Source organism: Falco cherrug, chromosome 4 (assembly GCF_023634085.1).
Source record: "Falco cherrug isolate bFalChe1 chromosome 4, bFalChe1.pri, whole genome shotgun sequence".
NCBI lineage: Eukaryota > Metazoa > Chordata > Aves > Falconiformes > Falconidae > Falco > Falco cherrug.
The window spans coordinates 78,455,117-78,475,230 of NC_073700.1; the positions used below are offsets into that span (position 1 = coordinate 78,455,117).

The 20,114-nt window shown below is 47.5% G+C and overlaps 1 protein-coding gene across 1 annotated transcript; it reads left to right on the plus strand.

The window, feature by feature from the left end:
* Positions 1–4,082: 4,082 nt before the first annotated feature.
* On the plus strand, positions 4,083–10,838 carry TAC1 (tachykinin precursor 1). The gene is made up of 6 exons (XM_055710429.1): positions 4,083–4,176; positions 4,922–5,059; positions 5,164–5,260; positions 5,889–5,912; positions 7,535–7,588; positions 10,213–10,838. The coding sequence occupies exons 2-6, from the start codon at positions 4,937–4,939 to the stop codon at positions 10,260–10,262; spliced, it is 348 nt and encodes a 115-aa protein (XP_055566404.1). The 5' UTR covers positions 4,083–4,176; positions 4,922–4,936; the 3' UTR covers positions 10,263–10,838.
* The last annotated feature ends 9,276 nt before the right edge of the window (positions 10,839–20,114 follow it).

Below are 20,114 nucleotides of genomic sequence, written 5' to 3' on the forward strand. Positions count from 1 at the left end.
TTGTTAGAAATCATGTAGTCTGACTGTAACAGGAGGGTGGGATCTGTGCCCAGAGCATGAATAGAGCAGGGATATTCAACGTTGTACCTGCCCGCTCTCTCACGTACTTATTCACAAGATAACTCATAGATATAAAGCCACTAACATATTATGTATGAGGCAGAGGCAGGTTTTGGCAGAACTTAGGGTTTTTTTGTTAGTGCACAAAGGACATTTTACCATACTCTAATGCATCCCTAGGGCAGGGACCGGGCAGCACAACAGCAGGAGCTTCAGCTGCTTCCAGGTCAAGGTGTAGCTCTTGTGCCCTTATTTGAGCTTTCTACCTTATCTCCACATGAAAAAATGAACGCAGAAAGTCTTCCTGGGAATCAGTTTTGCTCATTAGCCATGAAATCTGCTCACTTCCTGAAAAGTTCATAGTGTAATCTCCGGGTATTGCAGGTCAAAGAAAGATTAAGCAGTCAATTTATTTTAGAAACTGAGAAAGAGAAAAGTGAGCTTGACCTATTAGTAATTTTTTCACTCCCACCCAAACCATTAGATAAGTCTGAGATAAAGGACTTGAATTCATTAAAATTTCTGAAGAATAGAAAGAACTGCTTTTTAATTTTCCTTTTCTTGCTCTCTCAAAAAAAGAAAATCCCTGTAATTTCATAGGTCAAGCTATGATTACATCCCTTTTGATAAAACGCTGAATTACAGAAGAGATAGGACTTTTCAGTTCAAATTTATCATGCTTATCATGGACTCTTGGATGATAGAAATCAACTTCACAGGAAGCTGAGAGTTCTCAGGATTTCTGTAAAACATGAGCTTCATCAACACTCATAGGACTGGCAAGCCAGGTCTGATATATCTAACCTTTTGCTCCATTGTTGTTACAGTGAACAGAAACAGCGTAATGAAAAAACACTAGAAAACAATTTTCCTTCAAGGGTCTTCGAAGTTCGCACATCAAAGGGAATGCTGCAAAGCTGCAGCATGAAAATCTGATGGTTTGGGTTCCCAGAGTTGCTAAACAATGTCATTTCTGCCAGCTTGTTGATAGGCAGAATGAGGAGCATTCACACCACCCACGCTCGAGGTCTCAACAGAGTGCCCACAGCAGGTGCTTGGGCTGCGTGAAGTTCCTCTTTGGACACCTCTGAACCTCTCTTTTTCTCAGCCACCTTCTCAAGCAGCCCGTGTTGACTTCACCAGGACCCTCAGATCACGGGGCCACAATATGTCTTATTTATGTGCAGAGTCTTACAAAGTGTATACACCCTCAAGAGTTGGGAAGAGTCTCATGCTTGGCTGTGCTCTGGGGAACACTTTGTGTCCTGAGGAGCATTTCTAGTTAACAGGAAGGCCTGATATTAATCATGCCTTTATTTAGAAAACAAGGTGCCCTTGGATCCACAGTTATATGCCAGTGACTGATCCTTGGAGGAGAAGTTGACCACTGTCAGCAAAGTCACCTTAATGTAGCATCCTGGAGCAAGCAGAGGGGTGGTACCAGAGAGCTGATTCCAGTTCCTGAGCACTCCCTTCTTTCTCAAAAGAAACACTGTTAGGTCCTGCTAAACTCTTCACAGAGTGCCTGATGTAGGCTGTGATACCGCTCACCGTGACATAGGGGGGTCAGCAGAACTGCTACCTTGGACTTCCGTAGGGCCAACTTTGGCCTGTTTAAGAGAATGGTTGACAGAGTCCCTTGGGATACAGTCCTGGGATCCACTCGAGGGTACCAAGGGAGCTGACGGAGGAGCTCACCAAGCCACTCTCCATAATTCATCAACAGTCCGGCAAACTGGCGAGGTCCCAGACGCCTGGAGGTTAGCCAATGTGATGTCAATCTACCAGAAGGGCTGCAAGGAGAATCTGGGGAACTACAGGCCTGTCAGCCTGACCTCAGTGCTGGGGAAGGTTATGGAGCAGATCATCCTGAGTGCCATCACATGGCACATGCAGAACGATGCAGGGATCAGGACCAGCCAGCACGGGTTTATGAAAGGCAGGTCCTGCTTGACTAATGTGATCTCCTTCTACAACAAGACAGCCTGCTTAGTGGGTGAGAGAAAGGCTGTGGATGTTGTCTACCTGAACCTTAGTAAAGCCTTTGACACCATCTCCCACAGCATTCTTCCAGAGAAACTGGCTGCTCATGGCTTGGATGGGTGTACTCTACGCTGGGTTAAAGCTGGCTGGACAGCTGAGACCAAAGAGTGGTAGTAAATGGAGTTACATCCAGCTGGCAGCTTGTCACAGATGCTGTTCCCCAGGGACCAATATTGGGGCCAGTCCTGTTTAGTATCTTTATTGACAATCTGGACAAGGGGATCAAGTGCACCCTCAGCAAGTTTGCAGGTGACACCAAGCTGGGCGGGAATGTTGGTCGGCTTGAGGGCAGGAAGGCTCTGCAGGGGGATCTGGACAGGCCGGGCCCATGGGCTGAGGCCACTTGTATGAGGTTCAACATGGAGAAGTGCTGGATCCTGCACTTGGGTCACACCAGCTTCACACAGCGCTACAGGTCTGGGCAGGAGTGGCTGGAAAGCTGCCCAGGGAAAAGGACCTGGGGGTGCTGGCTGACAGCCGGCTGAAGTTGAGCCAGCAGTGTGCCCAGGTGGCCAAGGCAACCAACAGCATCCTGGCTGGTGTCAGAAACAGTGTGACCAGCAGGACAAGGGAAGTGATCGTCAGTGAGCACATACTGGTGAGGCTGTACCTTGAATCCTGTGTTCAGTTTTGGGCTCCTCACTTCAAAGGGGACATTGAGGTGCTGGAGCGTGTCCAGAGAAGGGCAACGAAGTTGGTGAAGGGTCTGGAGCACAAGGCTTATGAGGAGCGGCTGAGGGAACTGGGGGTGTTTAGTCTGGAGAGGAGGAGGCTCAGGGGGGATCTTATCGCTCTCTACAGCTGCCTGGAAGGAGGCTGTAGGCAGGTGGGGGTCGGCCTCTTCTCCCAGATGATGAGTGACAGGACAAGAGGGAACAGACTCAAGTTATGCCAGGGGAGGTTTAGGTTGGATATCAGGAAAAGTTTCTTCACATAAAGGGTGGTCAAGCATTGGAACAGGTTGCCCAGGAAGGTGGTGGAATCACCATCCTTGGAGGTGTTTAAAAATGTGTAGATGTGTTACTTAGGGACACGGTTCAGTGGTGGACTTGGCAGTCTTGGGTTAATGGTTGGACTTGATGACCTCAAAGGTCTTTTCCAACCTAAACGATTCTATGATCCTGTGACAACACAGATGCTGAGGGAGGGAGACCACCAAGGTCACCTGAGGAGCCTTGTGCACAGTTGAAATAAGATGGAACAACGGTGAAATGGAAGACAACCTGAACAGCCACCTCAGCCGGATGCCAGCAGCAGCGTAAAGCTGTCACAGGAGAAGGGATGAAGGCAGGGATGTGCTGCAGGAGAGACCGGCTCATCCCCAGTGAAGGCGTGTGCCCCACCAGAGCAGCGAGCCCGGCCGGGCCCGCCCGCTGCCCCGTGCTGGCAGCCCCCCGCCCGCCCCGGCTGCCCGGCGCCCCCGGCGCGGCACCCCCGGGCCCCTCCGCTCCGCGCTCCGCCTGCGGCCCCGCCGCCGGGGCAGCCTCAGCAGCGGCACGGGGGAGCGCGCCCCCGGGGGAAGGAGCCTGTCCGGGCACGGGAGGCGGCCCCGCCGCCGTGCCCGCCGGTGCCCGCTTCGCGCTGTCCCCCGGTCCCACGTCCCCTGCCCGCTGCTCTCCCTCCCGCCGGTGCCGCCCGTTGCGGTTGCGGAAAGCGGCTCTCCCTTCGGTGCGGGCGCGGTGAGGTGGGGGAGAAGCGAGAAGCGGCATCTGTACCCTTGCATCCGCATCCGCACCCGTTACCCGCACCCGTCGCCGGGGTACGCGCCTCGGCCGCGGGCGGGACGGGGCGGCCCCGGGGCTGCAGCGGGAGAGAGCGGGGAGCCGCCGGCCGCCCCCCGCCGCCCGGCCCCGGGCACCTCCGGCAGGCGCCGCGGGAGCGGGAGAGGAGGGCGGGGGCTACTCGTCGGGGCGGGGGCTGGCACGGGGCTGGCACGATAAAACCGGGGGTAATTGCATTTAGGCAAATGAGGCTGCCTCGGCCCTCCCCGTCTCCAGGTATATAAAGTGGGGAGCGCTCCCGCGGACGGCCAATGCGCACGGCGAGCAGCGCCCGCCCTCCCCGGTGCAGACGGTGCGTGCCTCCGGGAGCCTGTCCGTCCGTGCCTAGGCGTGTGGGGATGCGCTTGTTTGTATGTTTGTGGGGCTGTGTGCGCGTGTACTTCCGTGTGCCTGCCTATATGGGTGTGCGGGGGGGCGTCTAGGTGAGTGTGCACCATGCGGGGGGTGCCCATACACGCTTGTGTGTCCGCACGTGTGTGTCTCTGTATGTGCAAGCGTGCTTTTGTGCCCGTCCCGGCGTGTGTATCTGGACGTGTGAAGGGATGCGTGTGTACCTCTAGACACGCGTGTCTGTGTATGTGGAGAGCCGTATCTCTACATAGGTGTGTGCATCTAAGGTATGTCTAGCAGTCTGTGTGAGTTTATAACTAGATGTGTATGTACCTGGATATGTATGTGAGGGGGATGTATCTGCTTGTGTGTGTGTACGTGGGAAGGTGTGGGTATACCTGCGTGTGAGGCTGTGCTTATGCATGTACCTGTGTGGATGTGCGTGTCCATCTGTGTGCTGGTGGGTACATCTGGCTGCATACCGGTCCATATGTGGGGGGCACGTGTGTCACCCAGAGGTGTATGTAGCACTCAAGGGGGATTTGGGGCGCATAACGAGGTCCGTGTACATCTGTATGTGCGAGGGCGCGTGCACCCAGGTGTGCCCGGGGGGCGGGGGTGCGCAGGGCCGTGTGTATGCACGGCCAGGGGTGCCCGCGGCCGCTCGCCCCGCCGCCGCCCCGGTGCATCACCCGCCGCCCCCGCAGGACGTCGAGGCGGCGATGAGACTCCCGCTGGCTTTCGCCGTGCTCCTCCTGGCCTCGGCGCAGGCGCTGGCTGAGGAGATGGGCAACACCGACGACCTCAGCTACTGGTCCGACTGGTCGGACGGCGACCAGGTGAAGGTGAGTCCCGGCGGCCGCTGCTCCGCCCGGCGACCCCGCGGCGCTGCGGGGGGCGGTGTCGGGCGGGGGGTCCGCGCTGAGCGCCGCCCGCTGTCGCCCCGCAGGAGGAGCTGCCGCTGCCCCTGGAGCATTTCCTGCAGAGGATGGCGCGGAGACCCCGGCCCCAGCAGTTCTTCGGCCTCATGGGCAAGCGGGAAGCCGGTGAGCGGGGCGGGGGGCTGGCTCCCTCTCATTCCCCTCCACCTGCCGCTCCTCCCGGTGCCGCTCGGAGCTTCAAGGCGGCTGTCACCTGGGTTTAACGCGTTAGACCTTTCTCAGAAGTTGACATGTGGGTTGTTTGGCTTTGGGTTGGGGTTTGTTTGGCTTTTTAAAATTATTTTTTTTTAGTTTAGTATCAGATAACTCACCGATTGGTAAAGAGCAGGCTTCCCACTAAAGTGCCAAGTGCACACTTGACCACAGCACATAAATACCAACAAGCAGTATTACAATAACTGACGGGTCAGCATCTGTGCTGCTGAATTGCCCGAGTGTGGAAATTGGTTGTGTATATGGTTACTGCCGTGTTTTCTGTGTGCTTACTGATCCTAGAACTGACCTGAGAAATCGGAGCTACCCAGATCTAAATTGTGTGGGTTTAGCTAAAACAACTCTTTGTAGTCTCTTCAAAGAGAGATGCAGTTATAAATGATCACCTTAATTTCCCTGAACTGGAATATGTGTAGAGTAGTTTCTGTATTTGATTCTTCAAAGCATTGCAGTAGCATCGTGTGTACATGCCAATAATTTTTCAACAACTTTTTTCTTTTTTTTTTCTTCTTCCAATCAGGATACGGCCAGATCTCTCACAAAAGTAAGTTACATTTTAAGTAATTATTAGAAGATGTTCACATGGGGAACAGTGTATTTGAGGGGATTAGTTAGAAGGTGACTGGGTTCAGCTAAGGACTGGCAGCACTGGTGGTGGAGAAATGTTCTGTTAAAGAATTGAAACCCCTCGGTGCAGCTGTGAGCTGGTACCTCATCTGAGCTGCCAGAACCTTTGAGATTTCAATCCACGGTAATGTGTGGATGTTACAGCTCTCTCTTATTTCCCCAGGGGGGGATTCTGTAAGCCTTTCTCATAGGCAAGGCAGGCTTACTGCCAGAATTGGAGAGGAGCAATTAAGATGACAAAATCTGGGAAATTAGAACAGTGAATTCCCAAATCCCTGAGAACAATTCTACCGGAGAGTCCATGTGATTGCATGCAAGATGCTGTATCTGTGCTCTTGTTTTATCCGAGTGGGAATCAGAGCCCCGCTGACAGCAGGGGCTGGCTGATGGTGTGCTGCCATATAAACAGGTATATCTTGCCCAATTAATAAGTGTGCTTTGCTTAGCTTCTGTGTAACACCAACTGGGAGATAGTACGAGCAATATGGTGTTACCTTGTTCTGCACAGTGATAGTTTTATCCTCTGAATTTATCTGAAGATGCTTAGACAGGAGCCAGAAGGCTTTTAATAAGTAAAACTGATCTTGTATTCTTTGAGACCTCCACAAAGGTCAATAACTGTCCCGGTGTTCTGTTAGCCACAAGATTTTATCACTAGAATTACGTATTGGAAGACCAGTTAAAGAGTCTGATACAAGGATTGTGCCAAATCACCTGCTGACTAAAGTAAAAAATAATAGCTTTCTGAAAATGCTTCAGCTTGAATTAATACCTGTGAGGTCTGAGGATCATTTTTCTTCCTTTATAGATGAATTGGCTAAGCAAAATTCTTTCCAAAGAGAAATTTCTAAGTTTGCCTCAAAAGTCACCTTAGAGAAAGAATGGCTCCTTTTCGTTCCTTATCTGAAACTATAGCTACAACTATACCTGATACGTGCTGTAGGCCAAAACTTGGGGTAATTTATCCTCTACACATCCAGTGCCTTGAGGAGCACTAGTGGGACAGGAAGGTAATATCTGAACTTATAAATGTTCCAAAAATAGAGCCAGACTGTCTAGCTCAGACGTGTCCAGACAAGAGTCCCATTGGCTTCCTCTCCAATAAGGGCTCTGCCTGATCTGCAAGGAAGATTCTTCTTCCACATTACAGAAAAAAACAAGTAGAAGAGGTGCATCACAGAGATGCAGGCTATACCAAGCCACTGCCTTCTTGTGCTGTTGCTCAAATCAATAGGAATTGTACTGGGAGAGGAATAAGAATCAGTTATCAGTCATTGTTTTTCCTTTATACTTGAAAAACCTCCACTAAACTAAACCAAAATTCTATCAGAGTTAATGAGAAGATGTCCACCTAACTGGCTTGTGCCTTGGTCTAGCCTGTGTAGTCTGAGTAGTCAGACTGATGTTCTTTCTCCATTGTCTGAGAGTGAACAGATGAAGAGTTTTGGAGCCCATGTCCTCCTCCCTCGTGAGAATACGTTATCTTAAAAGCCTGCCTATTTAAAATGTACTAAAACACTCCCAAATATATTTTTTCAGGGCATAAAACAGACTCCTTTGTTGGACTTATGGGCAAAAGATCTTTAAATTCTGGTATGTATATGACTAAATCTGGTATTTGGTGACATACAGCCTCCTCATTCTGTTGCCTCTTTCTTCTCTCCGAGCGGATGGAAGATGCAGTCTTTATGTAGTGCAGACCCAGAGTTCTCTGAAAAAGGATCAGGATTTTCTTTGTTAACCAAGGTGTTTCAGGGTCTGCTTCACTCCAATGCTTGAGATGATCAGGGTGGTCTGAGCTGCAGGCAAGGTCACATGGAAGTCCCCAGGGCGCTTTCCTTACTGCCCTGTCCTTGCCAGCAGCATGCCCTGCCGGTCCCAAGTGCTAATACAAGAAAAAGCAGAATTTTACTGAAGCATCAAGAAAAATTCAGAGGCTGAAAACGTAAAGCTCATCTAAACTTGTGATCCAAATCCAGATCTTGCCAGGTAAAGGCATATCCTCATTGTCTCTGGAGATCATTATTCCTCAGACTTGGAGCAGAAGGTAGAAGAGCAGAGATCTGCCATTAACACCACCTCATTCTGCAGGTCAAGCTGTTAAACATTCCTGGCCTCTTCCATCTTTTCATTTTACCTAAAAAAAAAAAAAAAGGCAACAAGCATTTTAAGCTTTGAACTGATACTGTGAATTTGTGTTATTTTCCCATAGCATCAATATAGTGCAGAATCCTCTTCCCATATGTGCACAGCCCCCACGGGTAACTGCAGGCTGCCCGGAGCTTTGCCTTTCCCATGCCATAGGGCCATACTGAAGAAATCCCTCACTGTGAACCATAAAGTGTTAGTTAATTCCCCAGAATAGGAATTAACAAAATAAAAAACCTAATATGTTTTTCATGTCTCTGAAATACTTCTCACTGTTTTGTTAAATGGATGATAAAAGTTAAATTACTAGCTGACACCTCTATATTATGTGGATACACGCTGTGATCTATATTCTGCAATTATGGTTGTCAGTAACTTTTATTTTCAATTAAACCCTGTTCAGACTAGTAATATTGCTCTCTGCATCATTTTGCAAATTGCTATGTATCATGAATAATTCTGTACAATTTTATCTGTGGTGGCAACAGCTATTAAATGCATAATACCTGTAAATATATCTGCTATCACAAAAGTAAATAGCCTGGAAGTAATAAATTGGGTTTGGCTTCCACTGGGATTACTTTTACATTAACATGAGAACGTAAAATACAGTGGATGTTTAAAAAAGGCAAAGATTTTATTGCTCTAATTTCAAAATTGCTGGTACAGTCAGGATACTGTTATGTGGTATTTGTAACAGGAGAATAAGGAAGTTTTACCCTCTTGGGCTATGTCATATCTGCCTGACAGGTAAACCTAGAATTGACTGCTTTTCTGCCTCATTCCCTGAGGAGAAAATGAAGAAGTTTCTCCTCCTCTGGAGGAGAAGATAGGTCCTAAGGACTGTGTAATCAAAGCGAGATCAGGAATATGTGCTAGGACTGTCCTTACTTCTCCCTACTGAATGATATTTAATGGGGCAGGACCGTGTCTTGGTGCCGTGTGCCTTGGTGCCCTGGTTTTCTTGTTCTGCAGAAAGCCCCTACGTCCCCTGGCAACGTGCAGGAGCTCACACTGCCCCGCTGCTGGGTGTGAGCACGGTGCTGAGTTAAAGCCGCCTGTGAGAAGGCGGGATGCGGGGATGCTGGTGTCTCCGTCTCTGGTTTGATGAGCTGGGGTCTGACACTGACCCCCAGGCTGTGCAGTCTGTTGGATGAATGCTTCAGGTAGAAGCTAGAAAAGTCACCTGTACAGTAAAGATACTGTAATGATCCACACTGAGAAAGAAAGCTCGACTCATTTTGCATTTAGCCTGGAGAGAATTGAAGTCTTATTGATTTTAAACTGCCACTGATCCAAAATGCCAGCTCCCTGTAGGATGCGGTGCTGAATCCCCCCAAACTAGCTGTGTGTTTGCACGCAATAGTCAGGCACGCAAATGCTCTATGGAAACAGTCCTCCCTTTGGGATGGAAGCAAAGATGACTCTGGTGACCAGCTACAGCACCCTACGGTCAGGCTCTGCCCCGGCAGGGCTTTCTGGGTTTCCCCTTCATTTTAAGAGTAAGAGCTACTAAATGCCAAATATGTTACCGGAGACTATTTTACGCTGCAGTTGATCCACAGAGCAGTCTGAGGTTTGCTTAGCTCCTGCTGCAGATTTTGGCGAAAGGTATCCCTGTGTGCACAGCCTGGGGACGGGGAGGGTTCAAACCTGGCGAAGAGCTGACTGTGCAGGACAGAAGGTGGACATGTCGTCGATGCAGAAAGCCTCTACCCACATACCGATCTGCGTGCTCCGATCCCATCAGTTAAATGGATTACTGGGAGCTAAAAAGGCTCTGCGTTAATGGTACTTTCGGCAGCTCAATAGACAAGAGGTAGAAAGCACTGCTCAGACCTTCAGCCTCCTGGAGGGCAGTGTAGGCTGAGAGGTAAAACCAAATTTTTTTTGTTTGTTTTTGAGCCCCAGCAGCTCAGGGCTGGGCAGGGAGCCCTCACCTCAGCTGCAAACATGCCGATGGAGTCCGGTGGTGACCCAGCAGGCTGCAGGTGCCTGATGCTTTCCTGTGCTCGCTGGGGTTTACGCAAGGTTGCACCATGTGTTTCATTCTCCTTTGTTTTTTGCAGGATCCTCTGAAAGGAGCATAGCACAGAATTATGAACGGAGGCGTAAATGAGACATTCCTGTGCATTATTTAATAAACTTCATTTGTTCTACGGGGCAATGCAGTGTAATATAAACTAACCACTGTATGGAATAGTTATTTATTTAATAATAACCGATGGGGTTTTTTTTGTTTGAGTTGTACAAAATAAAATGATTATTTTTCATAGTGTGGCAGTGGTACACATTGTGTAGGTGCGTTGTGGTTCTGAAAGGACCAGCAACCCTGGTGATGTCTCACAACAAAGCACATCATTTGATATGACCCATAAGGTTATGTTCACTAAACAAAGAAAATATTCTGTTCATCGAAAGCGAGTCTATCAGCTTCACAGCCAGTGCAGAACAGAGCTGATGTACAGTCTAGTGCCTCAATTTGTTTTCATGGTTTATAATGTACTGTAATTTCCATATCAAAAAATATATTTGTATCATTGCAGCATGTTTTATGTTTTGTGACTACGTATCTATATATTTTAAGAAGGGTGGTGGGTAAGGTTTAAATGGGAATCCAAGGTCTTCATTTCATAGCCTGGAATTTTATGATAGTAACATTTTAAATAAAAACCACTCTGGGGATTTTGCAACATACTTTCTTTGCTGATAGTGATGGAGTTATTTCCCACGTTGGTCTGGAATGAGACTTGGATACAAGCAACAGTGGTCTGAAACTGGAAAGAAATATCAAATTAATGACTTCCTTCCACAGGGAGTCTGTGAGCCTCCTGGTGAGGGTCTGGCGAACATTTGGGGGATTTGCTACGGGAGATGGGCATTCCTGGCATTGCTCTGGGTCACTCAAGGTGCCATCCAGCCTAAACCTGATGGAAATCAAAAAGCTCGTTGGCTGAATCAAAAGGCCCCTATGTACGGCCCAGCTCCAAGCAGACTAATTTGCTGAGGAATTCATCCACTATTGCAGGTTTATTACTTTAAAGCCAAGCTTTCAATAAATCCTAGCCCTCAGATTCACAATAGAAGCACCTGTTGGCTTGAATCCAGGTAATACAAGAGAAAAAAATGTGAGTGCAAGTATCTTTTTAATTAAAATGTCTGGTTATTGTATTTTCAGGACAGTTCCAAAATGCTGCATACACCTCACCAGATGCCAGGGCATCTGGAGATCTATACTGTCTCCACCTGCTAAAGGCTATACTTCTCTGTTTGATGCTATCGTATGAACTTTCATCACAGATGAATCAGCAGCGAAAACAGCCAGCGTATACAAACCAGATCTCAAAGTGAGTGATACAAAGCGATTAACTGCTGGTGGTTTTCCGTTTTGGAAGTGAACTCAGCAACCTCCATTTTCAAGTTTACCTGAGGCATCTCCACAACTGCATCCATTAAGAGCGGGTGGGCATAGGACCTCCCTCCAGCACCTGAGCCTAAGCACCACCTAAACCTAAGACCCCACTTCTAAATAAGTAGGAGCTGGCTCTAGCAAGGTTGGGGGGCTATAGGGTGGGAAAACCGAGGCAGACTTGCGACAGGGACCAACGTTTGTGTGAGACACAGCAGTTGCGCTGGCTTTCTGCCAGCTCTTCGCCTTGCCAGGGGTAATTTTCAGACTAATAAACTTCTGTATGAGCTCCCACTGAGCTCAATGAGGGGGGGAAGCTGACTGCTGGGTAACAGCATGGCTAAAGGACTGCGGAAATGCAGGTTGAATAATGCTCAATGAAGGGTAAAAAGAAAGAAAAAGCTTTAAAGCACTGTTCTCCGAGCCTGGAGGCCCACGGTGCTCCCAGAGCTCATGGCCTGTGCGTGCTGAATTGTGAGACACGGAGAGGAAAGAAAAAGCCCCGCTGCTCGCTCTGCAGCCTGTGCATCTCACAAACCTCCCTGCAGGAGGAACCACTGCAAACGTATTTGCATCTAGAGAACTCCACGTAAAACAGAGTGGGCTTTAAGTGTTTGGAGGACAGCACATAATAGTTATTCATGCATATTTTAGTTAGATATTATTTAATTCATTAATAGTTTTAGATCACTACCAGAGACTAGTTAACGGAATCCAGCAAAGGGCTGGGGCTAAATTTTCTGGCAAAACCATAGAATCATATAATGGTTTGGGCTGGAAGGCACCTTTAAAGAACATCTAGTTCAAGCCCCCCTGCCATGGGTAGGGACATCTTTCCTAAATCAGGTTTTTCAAAGCCCCATCCAACCTGACCTTGAACACTTCCAGGGATGGGGCATCCACAACATCCCATGGGCAAACCAGTTCCAGGGTCTCACCACCCTCATTGTAGTGAGGTGTGGAAGGAGGCTTCCTTATATCCAGTCTAAATCTACCCTCCTTCAGTTCAAAAGGCGTAATTCTTGTTCTGTCTCTACAGGCCCTGGTAAAAAGCCCCAGGCTGTTTTATAATCCATTACATATTGAAAGGCTGCTAGAAGGTGTCCCTGGAGCCTTCTCCTCTCCAGGCTGACCAAACCAAATTCTCTCAGCCTGTCCTCACAGGAGAGATGCTCCAGCCCTCTGATCATCTCCATGGCCCTCCTCTGGACCCGCTCCTACAGGTCCGTGTCTTCCCTGTGCTGGGGACCCAGAGCTGGGTGCAGCGCTGCAGGTGGGGCCCCACCGGCACGGAGTATGGGGGCAGAACCACCTCCACTGGCCTGCTGGCCACGCTCCTTTGATGTGGCCCAGGGTAAAGTTGGCTTTCTGGGCTGTGAGTGCACATTGCCCCTGCACAGTTACGTGGATGTCTGATGAGTAGTTTTAATTTGGCATTTGAAACAATCAGTTTTAATTTCTGGTGGCAAAATGATGTCAGATTTGTGCATTGACTGATAAGATTAAAATTGGCATTGATTTTTATGTTTGTATAGACATACATTCCAAGCTAGAAATAAATGAAACACAGAGCAAAAGGCGCAGCCTGAGATGTTCCAGTTGACTCCAACACCACCACAGAAGATGCCCTGTCTTGTTTTCAGCACCGGCAGGGACTGTTTGGCCATGCCATGTCAGGGCTGCAGGGCCATGCCCACCCAGCGGGTCCTGAGGCAGACATGGAGCCCAGCAGCCGCCTGTCCCCACTATGGGCTCGCTCCCACCACCCTCCTAGCCCAAACGTTTGTACCCACAGGCATCCTGGGATCCTGAAGAGTCAAACAGGAATACCTATTCTTACATCTTTTTTCAGCCTTTAGTAGTAAGCAATACAGTCTATACATTATTGAGTACTTCAAAGGGACTTTTAAATAATTTCTGTGGTCTTTAATCTTCCTTTTGAGGCTGCTTCAGCTTTTAAACACTTTTTTTTTTGGTGTTGGATAGCATTGCTTGCAGCCCTAGCCCACTCATGCCTTGGATTGTGGGATAGTGCCAGCTCTCCAGCTCCACCGCAGGCTTTCACTAAATCCCCTGCCATCTCTGCAACAGCCAGCCACAACCGTGACACAGACTTAGCTCCTTTTTGATGGCAACAGTCTGACATCCCTTAGGCTGCATAAGCTAATCGATAACACTGCAGCAAAGGGCATCTGTCAGCAAAGTGCAAGTGAGCCCTAAATAAAGCAATAGAAGTCTTTCTAGGAAATCAGCACAGAGAGTAAACCCAGAGTGATGCTGGCAATTGCCCCCACTGGGCACATGCTACAGGCAGTTTGATACCACAGCCCACCTCCAACATGCTCTGCCCCCTTTTTTATCTTTTCCCCCAGAAATACATCATTCCTCTGCATTGTGACAGCTGGCTGCCCTTCTGGTAGGCACTGTCTCCCCCATACACACTGGCACTCCCCTTCCCCCAGACAGGGGATGCCAAAGTCAGGCTGTCAGCAGCCTACCTTGCCCAAACATGATCCAGAGGACCATCAGCTCCATCCATCATCTCCATCTCTCTGCTTTTGCCTGGAGATTTGTCCTCCATGGTGCAAATGCAGCCAAACTTACCATGGGGAACCAGAGCCATTGCACACATAGCCTCCCGGTGAACTGGGGGCTGAGAGAGGGGTCTGGCCCCCCATATGTGCCTCACCAGGAGAGCCCAGGCCCTGCAGCACTTGCACACTCAGCTGCTACAAGCAAGTCCTTCACTGTGTTCACATCAGGAGGCTGGTATTTTTCAGTATGGTCCTAACCAAATGAAAAGGAAGAATCTGGAAACATCTGGGCATGGAGATCTTCGGAGGGAACCTAGCCCCTAGCCATCATTAGCTAGAGCAGAATAACATCAAGAGGTTTTTTGGTTGTGTTTTTTTTTTTTTTTCAATTATTAAAGCGATTCTTAAAAATGCTGTTTATTCAGAGGACACCAGCAGCAGCTCCTTCCGAACTAGCAAGAGCCATTATTTAAATGCAGACTTTGTCCCTGTACCTTCTTAAAGCTTAGATAACTCCTTCAGTTATCTAACCAAGCAAGTCCCAATGCAAAGTTCGGTAATGACCAAGTTTTTTTCCTGACAAGCCTGAACAGTTCCCTTAGCCACAATATCACAGACTGCATTGATGAACATTTCCCAGAGTGGCAGGATGAGAGCACAGAGAGGCTCCTTCCCTGGTTGTACTGTGTCTGGATGCAGCCGCCTGCAATTCCGGGTACAGCTCTGTGTCCTCATGCTACCTACAAAGTGGCTCATTTCCCTTCATATAAAATAGTCATTCCTGGAAGAGTAGGGATTTTTTTAATTATTCCCCCCCCCCCATTATTAAGTGTACAAACGTCCTCAAACCCATCTACTTCTTTCAGGGAAGACAGACCTTCCTCACATTATTCCCTTAATTTTCAGCCTATGTTTTTGAAAAAGCATAGGCTGAAACATTTGTCAAGAGGAGGGGCATCTGGGCTGTATGAAATTCATTACGATATTCATTAAAAATTATCACTGCTCCATCTTCAATAGATATCTGGTTTCTGTCAGAATAAAACAGCAGCTCATCAGCTCAGAAACTTTTTAAAGAGAGTTAGGCAGAGTGTGTGCAACAAACATCACTTCTTGTTTTCTGTGTCCATCTCCAAATTAAACAATATCACCACTTACTGCATTTAGAAGAAATGAAATGTGAACACTGTTTAAAAACCAAACAGTTTGTCTGTCACGGTGCTTCATGCTCCCCCAGATACCTGGAGAAAGAAGCCCAGCAGGGTGAGGTGGCTCAGCCAGGGGTAACAACAGGGGCTGAACTAGAAAGGCAACGCACACCCTGTACCTAACAGGCCACTTCTGCGAGGTGCTACCTAAGTGCAAAGAAACTTAGGAAATTTTAAAGGATAAGGTTGACTGTTACGAAAATTTCTGGCAAATAAGGAAAAAAAAAAAGGCTTTTTTTTTTTTTCATTGCTTACATTGTTATTTCAGAAGCAGAGATGTAGCAGAGTTGAAAGGCATACTTGCACCAATATATGTCAATATACTTTTGTTCTCTACAGGAACTAGTTTGCATTGAAAACACCTAACTGAGCAACAGAAGAACACCTTTAATCACAAACATTCAATTTTGTCGCATAGAAATGCTTTTTATTTTCAGTTATAGCAGTCAGAAAACAATAGGCACACTGAAAGTCTGTGTACCAAAGCATTAAAATTCAAGCAATACCCTCTGGAAGCAAATCTTGCTTGAAGAAGATATACATTAATTACTGAAGGAAATACACATAGTGTGGCTACATTAAGACTGCGTTTCAAATTTTTTTATAGTTCAGTGAATTTTAAGGCAGTGCATTTTTATAATTCACAAAAGACATCATAGCTCTTTTGTAGGACCTGAGCATTTGCAGCTTGGATTGCCATAGAACCAGCTCAGCCTGGGCAAAGCCTGCGCTGCACAGCCATGAGCGAGACCAGCCCAGGGCATCAGCAAACCTCACCAAAATCGCACATGGGCAGAAGACAGCACTTGAAATATAACAATTCTGACGTCCACAGATGGCAATCTGTTTATTCATGGCACATCTTCTCCATGCTCCCTTTCCAACCCGACTTCAGCTGGAGGAAACAATCAAACCTTCCTGCCCTGCCCTCCCAGGCTGCCAAAGGAGTTCCAATTAGTGTCAATTGGGATAATAGCTCTATTTGCATTTTTAAGCTATTATTAGAAAATTGTCAGTCAGCCAGTAATTTTTATCACTTTGGTATAATAAGTATTTAAATATTTAAAAAGAGAATGTTCCTTTCTACCACCCCCTTCCTTTTTGTGCTAAAATAATAATGGTTTTTAATCAAAAGTAATTTGTATTAATATACATTTTGCCCCAGGTGTGAAGAGCAGTCTTCAGAAGCAGTGGTGAGAGATGTTAAGTAATGCAATTTATTAATATAGACAACTAATTCTGTCCATGATAGTGACAGAAATTGAGGCTGATTTTGCAACTAGAGCATTCTGACTCTCCTCTTGGCCTCTGCAAGATGATTATAGTGTAGGAATTGAGGTCAGTTCCAGTAATTTTATGTACCTGGGATTGTAATTCCCTAAAGGACTACTTTGACTGGGCCCAATTACTCTATCTTCTCCTTAGTGAAAATTCCTCAATTAAGCACCTGGTACCACAACCATCCCCCTCTCCTCCAAACTGGTACCAAAAAACAAAACCAAAGCAACCCCCCCAAAAAAAACCCCAAACCCAAAAGGCAGAGGACCTTTCCTGTTTGTCAGATCAGCCAGCCAGCTATATGTTGCCGTTATACCACTGATGGTGGACAGGGGATGTTGTTCCCTGACGGGGTTTGGGTCTAGTTGCTCAGGTATATGCAGTCTGCTGCTGCTCATCACACAGAGCTCATAAAACAACTGGATTGGCCGTTTACATAAATAGGAAATCTTTCCAAATGTACTGCATTTTTATAATGCATGTGTATATATATATACAAAAATTGCTATTTTGAGAAAAAAGCAGAGGCACGGCCCTAGGCCTTTCTGATGTGCACCTGCAAAACTTCCCAGCAGGCCTCATAATAGTGTTCTCTCTTATGACTGTCTGCAGTCCTGCAATCCACATGTTAACCATGACAAAAATAGGGGAAAAAACCAAAATAACCCCTAACAATTTCAGAGGCAAAATTGACATTCCTCATTCCCCATGCCGGTATTATCTTTCATCTTGCCTAGAACTGGCATTGTACACCTCTTCTAACTCACATTTCTAATTTTTAATGTCATAACTGGCTTTCAGTTACTTGCGAATGGCATCCTGGCTGCCTCCGCTGCCAGCACACACGGCTCTTTGCTGCCTTCCCACCGGCAGCGCCAGCACGAGCAGCTCTGCACAGCATCTTGTGAGCAAGATCAGCTAAAGGTTTTTCTTTTCTGCTTGGCTCTATCCCTAGTACATCTTACATTCCTCTCCACGATGCTCATGCACAAATCCCAGCGGCAGGTGTGCGTGAAGGCACAGGCTACCAGTACGAGGGCCGAGAGCAGCCTCCCCCAGGCGCGACGAGCGCGTTTGCAGGGACACGCTGACGGCGCCTGCCATCTGCCGGCTAGAAAAAAAACGAATTTAAAAAATCATCCCTCAAAGCAACCTCGCGATCCGAACCCAAACTCGGGACATAGTTTCTGGCCCGCTGGAGGAAACGTGCCCGCCCGTTGGCTCCCTCGGCGCGGCCCAGGGCCCAGCCGCCAGGCTGCCGAGCGGAGCGGGCCCCCGCCCCGGCCCCGGCCCGCCGGGTGGGCCCAGGTACCGCCGCCACCTTCTGTTGGCGCTCGTAGGGCGCCTGAAAGACCCAAACCTGTGCATACAGCACAGGAAGAACTGCCCGCCTAGCTAGTTTTCTCTCACGGGAAGAGTTTTGAGGCAACCTGGGGAGTGGCGCTGGCGAGAGCAGCGGTGACCCACCACGACCGGGCCTCGGGGAGCAGCACCCGCCCCGTCCACGTTCACCTCCCCCGAGCTGCCACCCCACCAACCTGCTATACCACAGCAGCACACACCACCTCTGCTTCAGCCTCCTCAGCCCCTTCTCACCTTCCCCAAGCTTCGTAAATAAGGCATGAAATTAAAATTAAATTACCAAATTTAAATAAAATTTTTAAATGTTGTGCATTACCTGCACCCAGAGGCAGGCTCATTCAAAACTTTCCAAGACTTTTCTCAAATCACAGCCTTTACTTTACATCAACTACAAGTCTATATAGATACATAAACATCTAATATGTAAATAAAAAAAACCAACAGGCCCCAAAATTCCAAAACAAGGAACCACGCCAGCCGTGGCGCGGGTGCCCCGCCGAGCCCTAGGGAAGCTGCTGAGGAACACACAGCCCACCTTGCTGCAGAAAGCAGCAGCCACCACCACGCTTCAGCCCCACTCTGCTCTGGGGAGACTTGAATCACCAGCTCAAACACAGGCTTACCTTGCATTAAATCCTCCTTCCACAATTTCTCTCTCTTACATATTAACAGGAATCTGACATAAGGTCTGTGTCAGAACAAAAGACAAAGTCCACCCCTGTAGAGTCTCCCTGTAATATTTTGGTATTTTACTTTTAACCACAATCGTATTTTACCTCAGTTCTGAGGGAAGAAACGCAACAAGCTTGACTGATACCAGCTCTGAATCTGATTAAAATTGTAACACTCGTTGAGGAATTAGCTTCCACAGCAAAGCAAACACTTGTTCCTGCAACCTAGTTTTCCAGAAGCTTTCTTTAATTCTTGGTGAAGACTGTTAAATATGCATCACCTTGTCATCAAATGATGTTTCTCACACCAAAGGTCCTCCACAAAGAGACTCTCCATATTCTCTTAAGTAAAATAGGCTGCATTTACATTTTACTTTGATTTTAAACACAGTTTCAAACATCTTACATAATTTCAAACCACTCCACATAGAAATCTCTGCCCAGTGGACCAAGAGTCCCCAGAGTCCTGTCAAGTGTTCCCTGTCTCTTACATACTGACCCTGTACTGGGGAGCTTCTCTAGAGAGCCACTGTCAGGGACACTTTGATGTGGACACAGTGAAGCTCCAACACAAGCCAATTAACTGGAGGTGAAAACAGCAGGTAGGCTTTTTATTAAAGAGTGTGGGGCACCACTGAGCAACCTTAAGCAACCTGAGCACAGCAGTGCTCTCTTTGGAAGATACACTGTTTACTACCTCCTTCCTCTTTTAAAAGGAGGGAGAGATTGCAGTGAAAACAACATTTAATACTTTCATCAATCCAGACCAGAAAAAAAAAAAAAAAAAAAAAAAAATCAATCCCCACACACATACACACTATTTTATTCACTTTGCCAGAACCCTACAGGCTCTCCCCCAGCCCTCAGCAGTCCTGCAAGCCAAGTTCTCCATCTCCTCCCTTCCAGGTGGGCCACTGACTTTAATTCCCCATCCCCGCCTCTGACACACTACTCAAACCAACTTACTCAAGCTGTCAGAACAGTCCAACTTAATTTTCCCCAAGAGAAACAGAGTAAGAAAAGGAGGCAACCACGTGGGAAGAAAGATCAAAGGTACAACTGGACGAGATAGCGCTGCACACCGGACCTGCATCCCATTCCTTCCTGTGACAAAAAACATGTCTGCAGCTGGCAGATGATCCGGCGTAGTTGTCTTAAAAAAAAGGGGGAGAAAAAAAGAAAAAAAAAAAAAAAGATAAGAGAAAATAGAAAGTACAAAGTGGGACAGAAGTCAAAAAGGTTATATAATTTGAGTCTATACATGGAGAAGGAATGAACAGGTCTTCACTCCTGAGACCCCTAGCATTTATACCTTTAACAAGAACAAGGCAGAAATAACTGTATTTTTCCTCTGCATGTCAGTAAAAAGCTAAAATAATTAGGATCACCAGTCTAGGACCTTGTCTATATAAATGCTCCATATATCAGGAATTTAAAAAATTAAGGTGAATTTTGTTGAATACTTGACAATGTGGTAGCAGAAAGTGGATTTGAGTAATGACCCCAAAA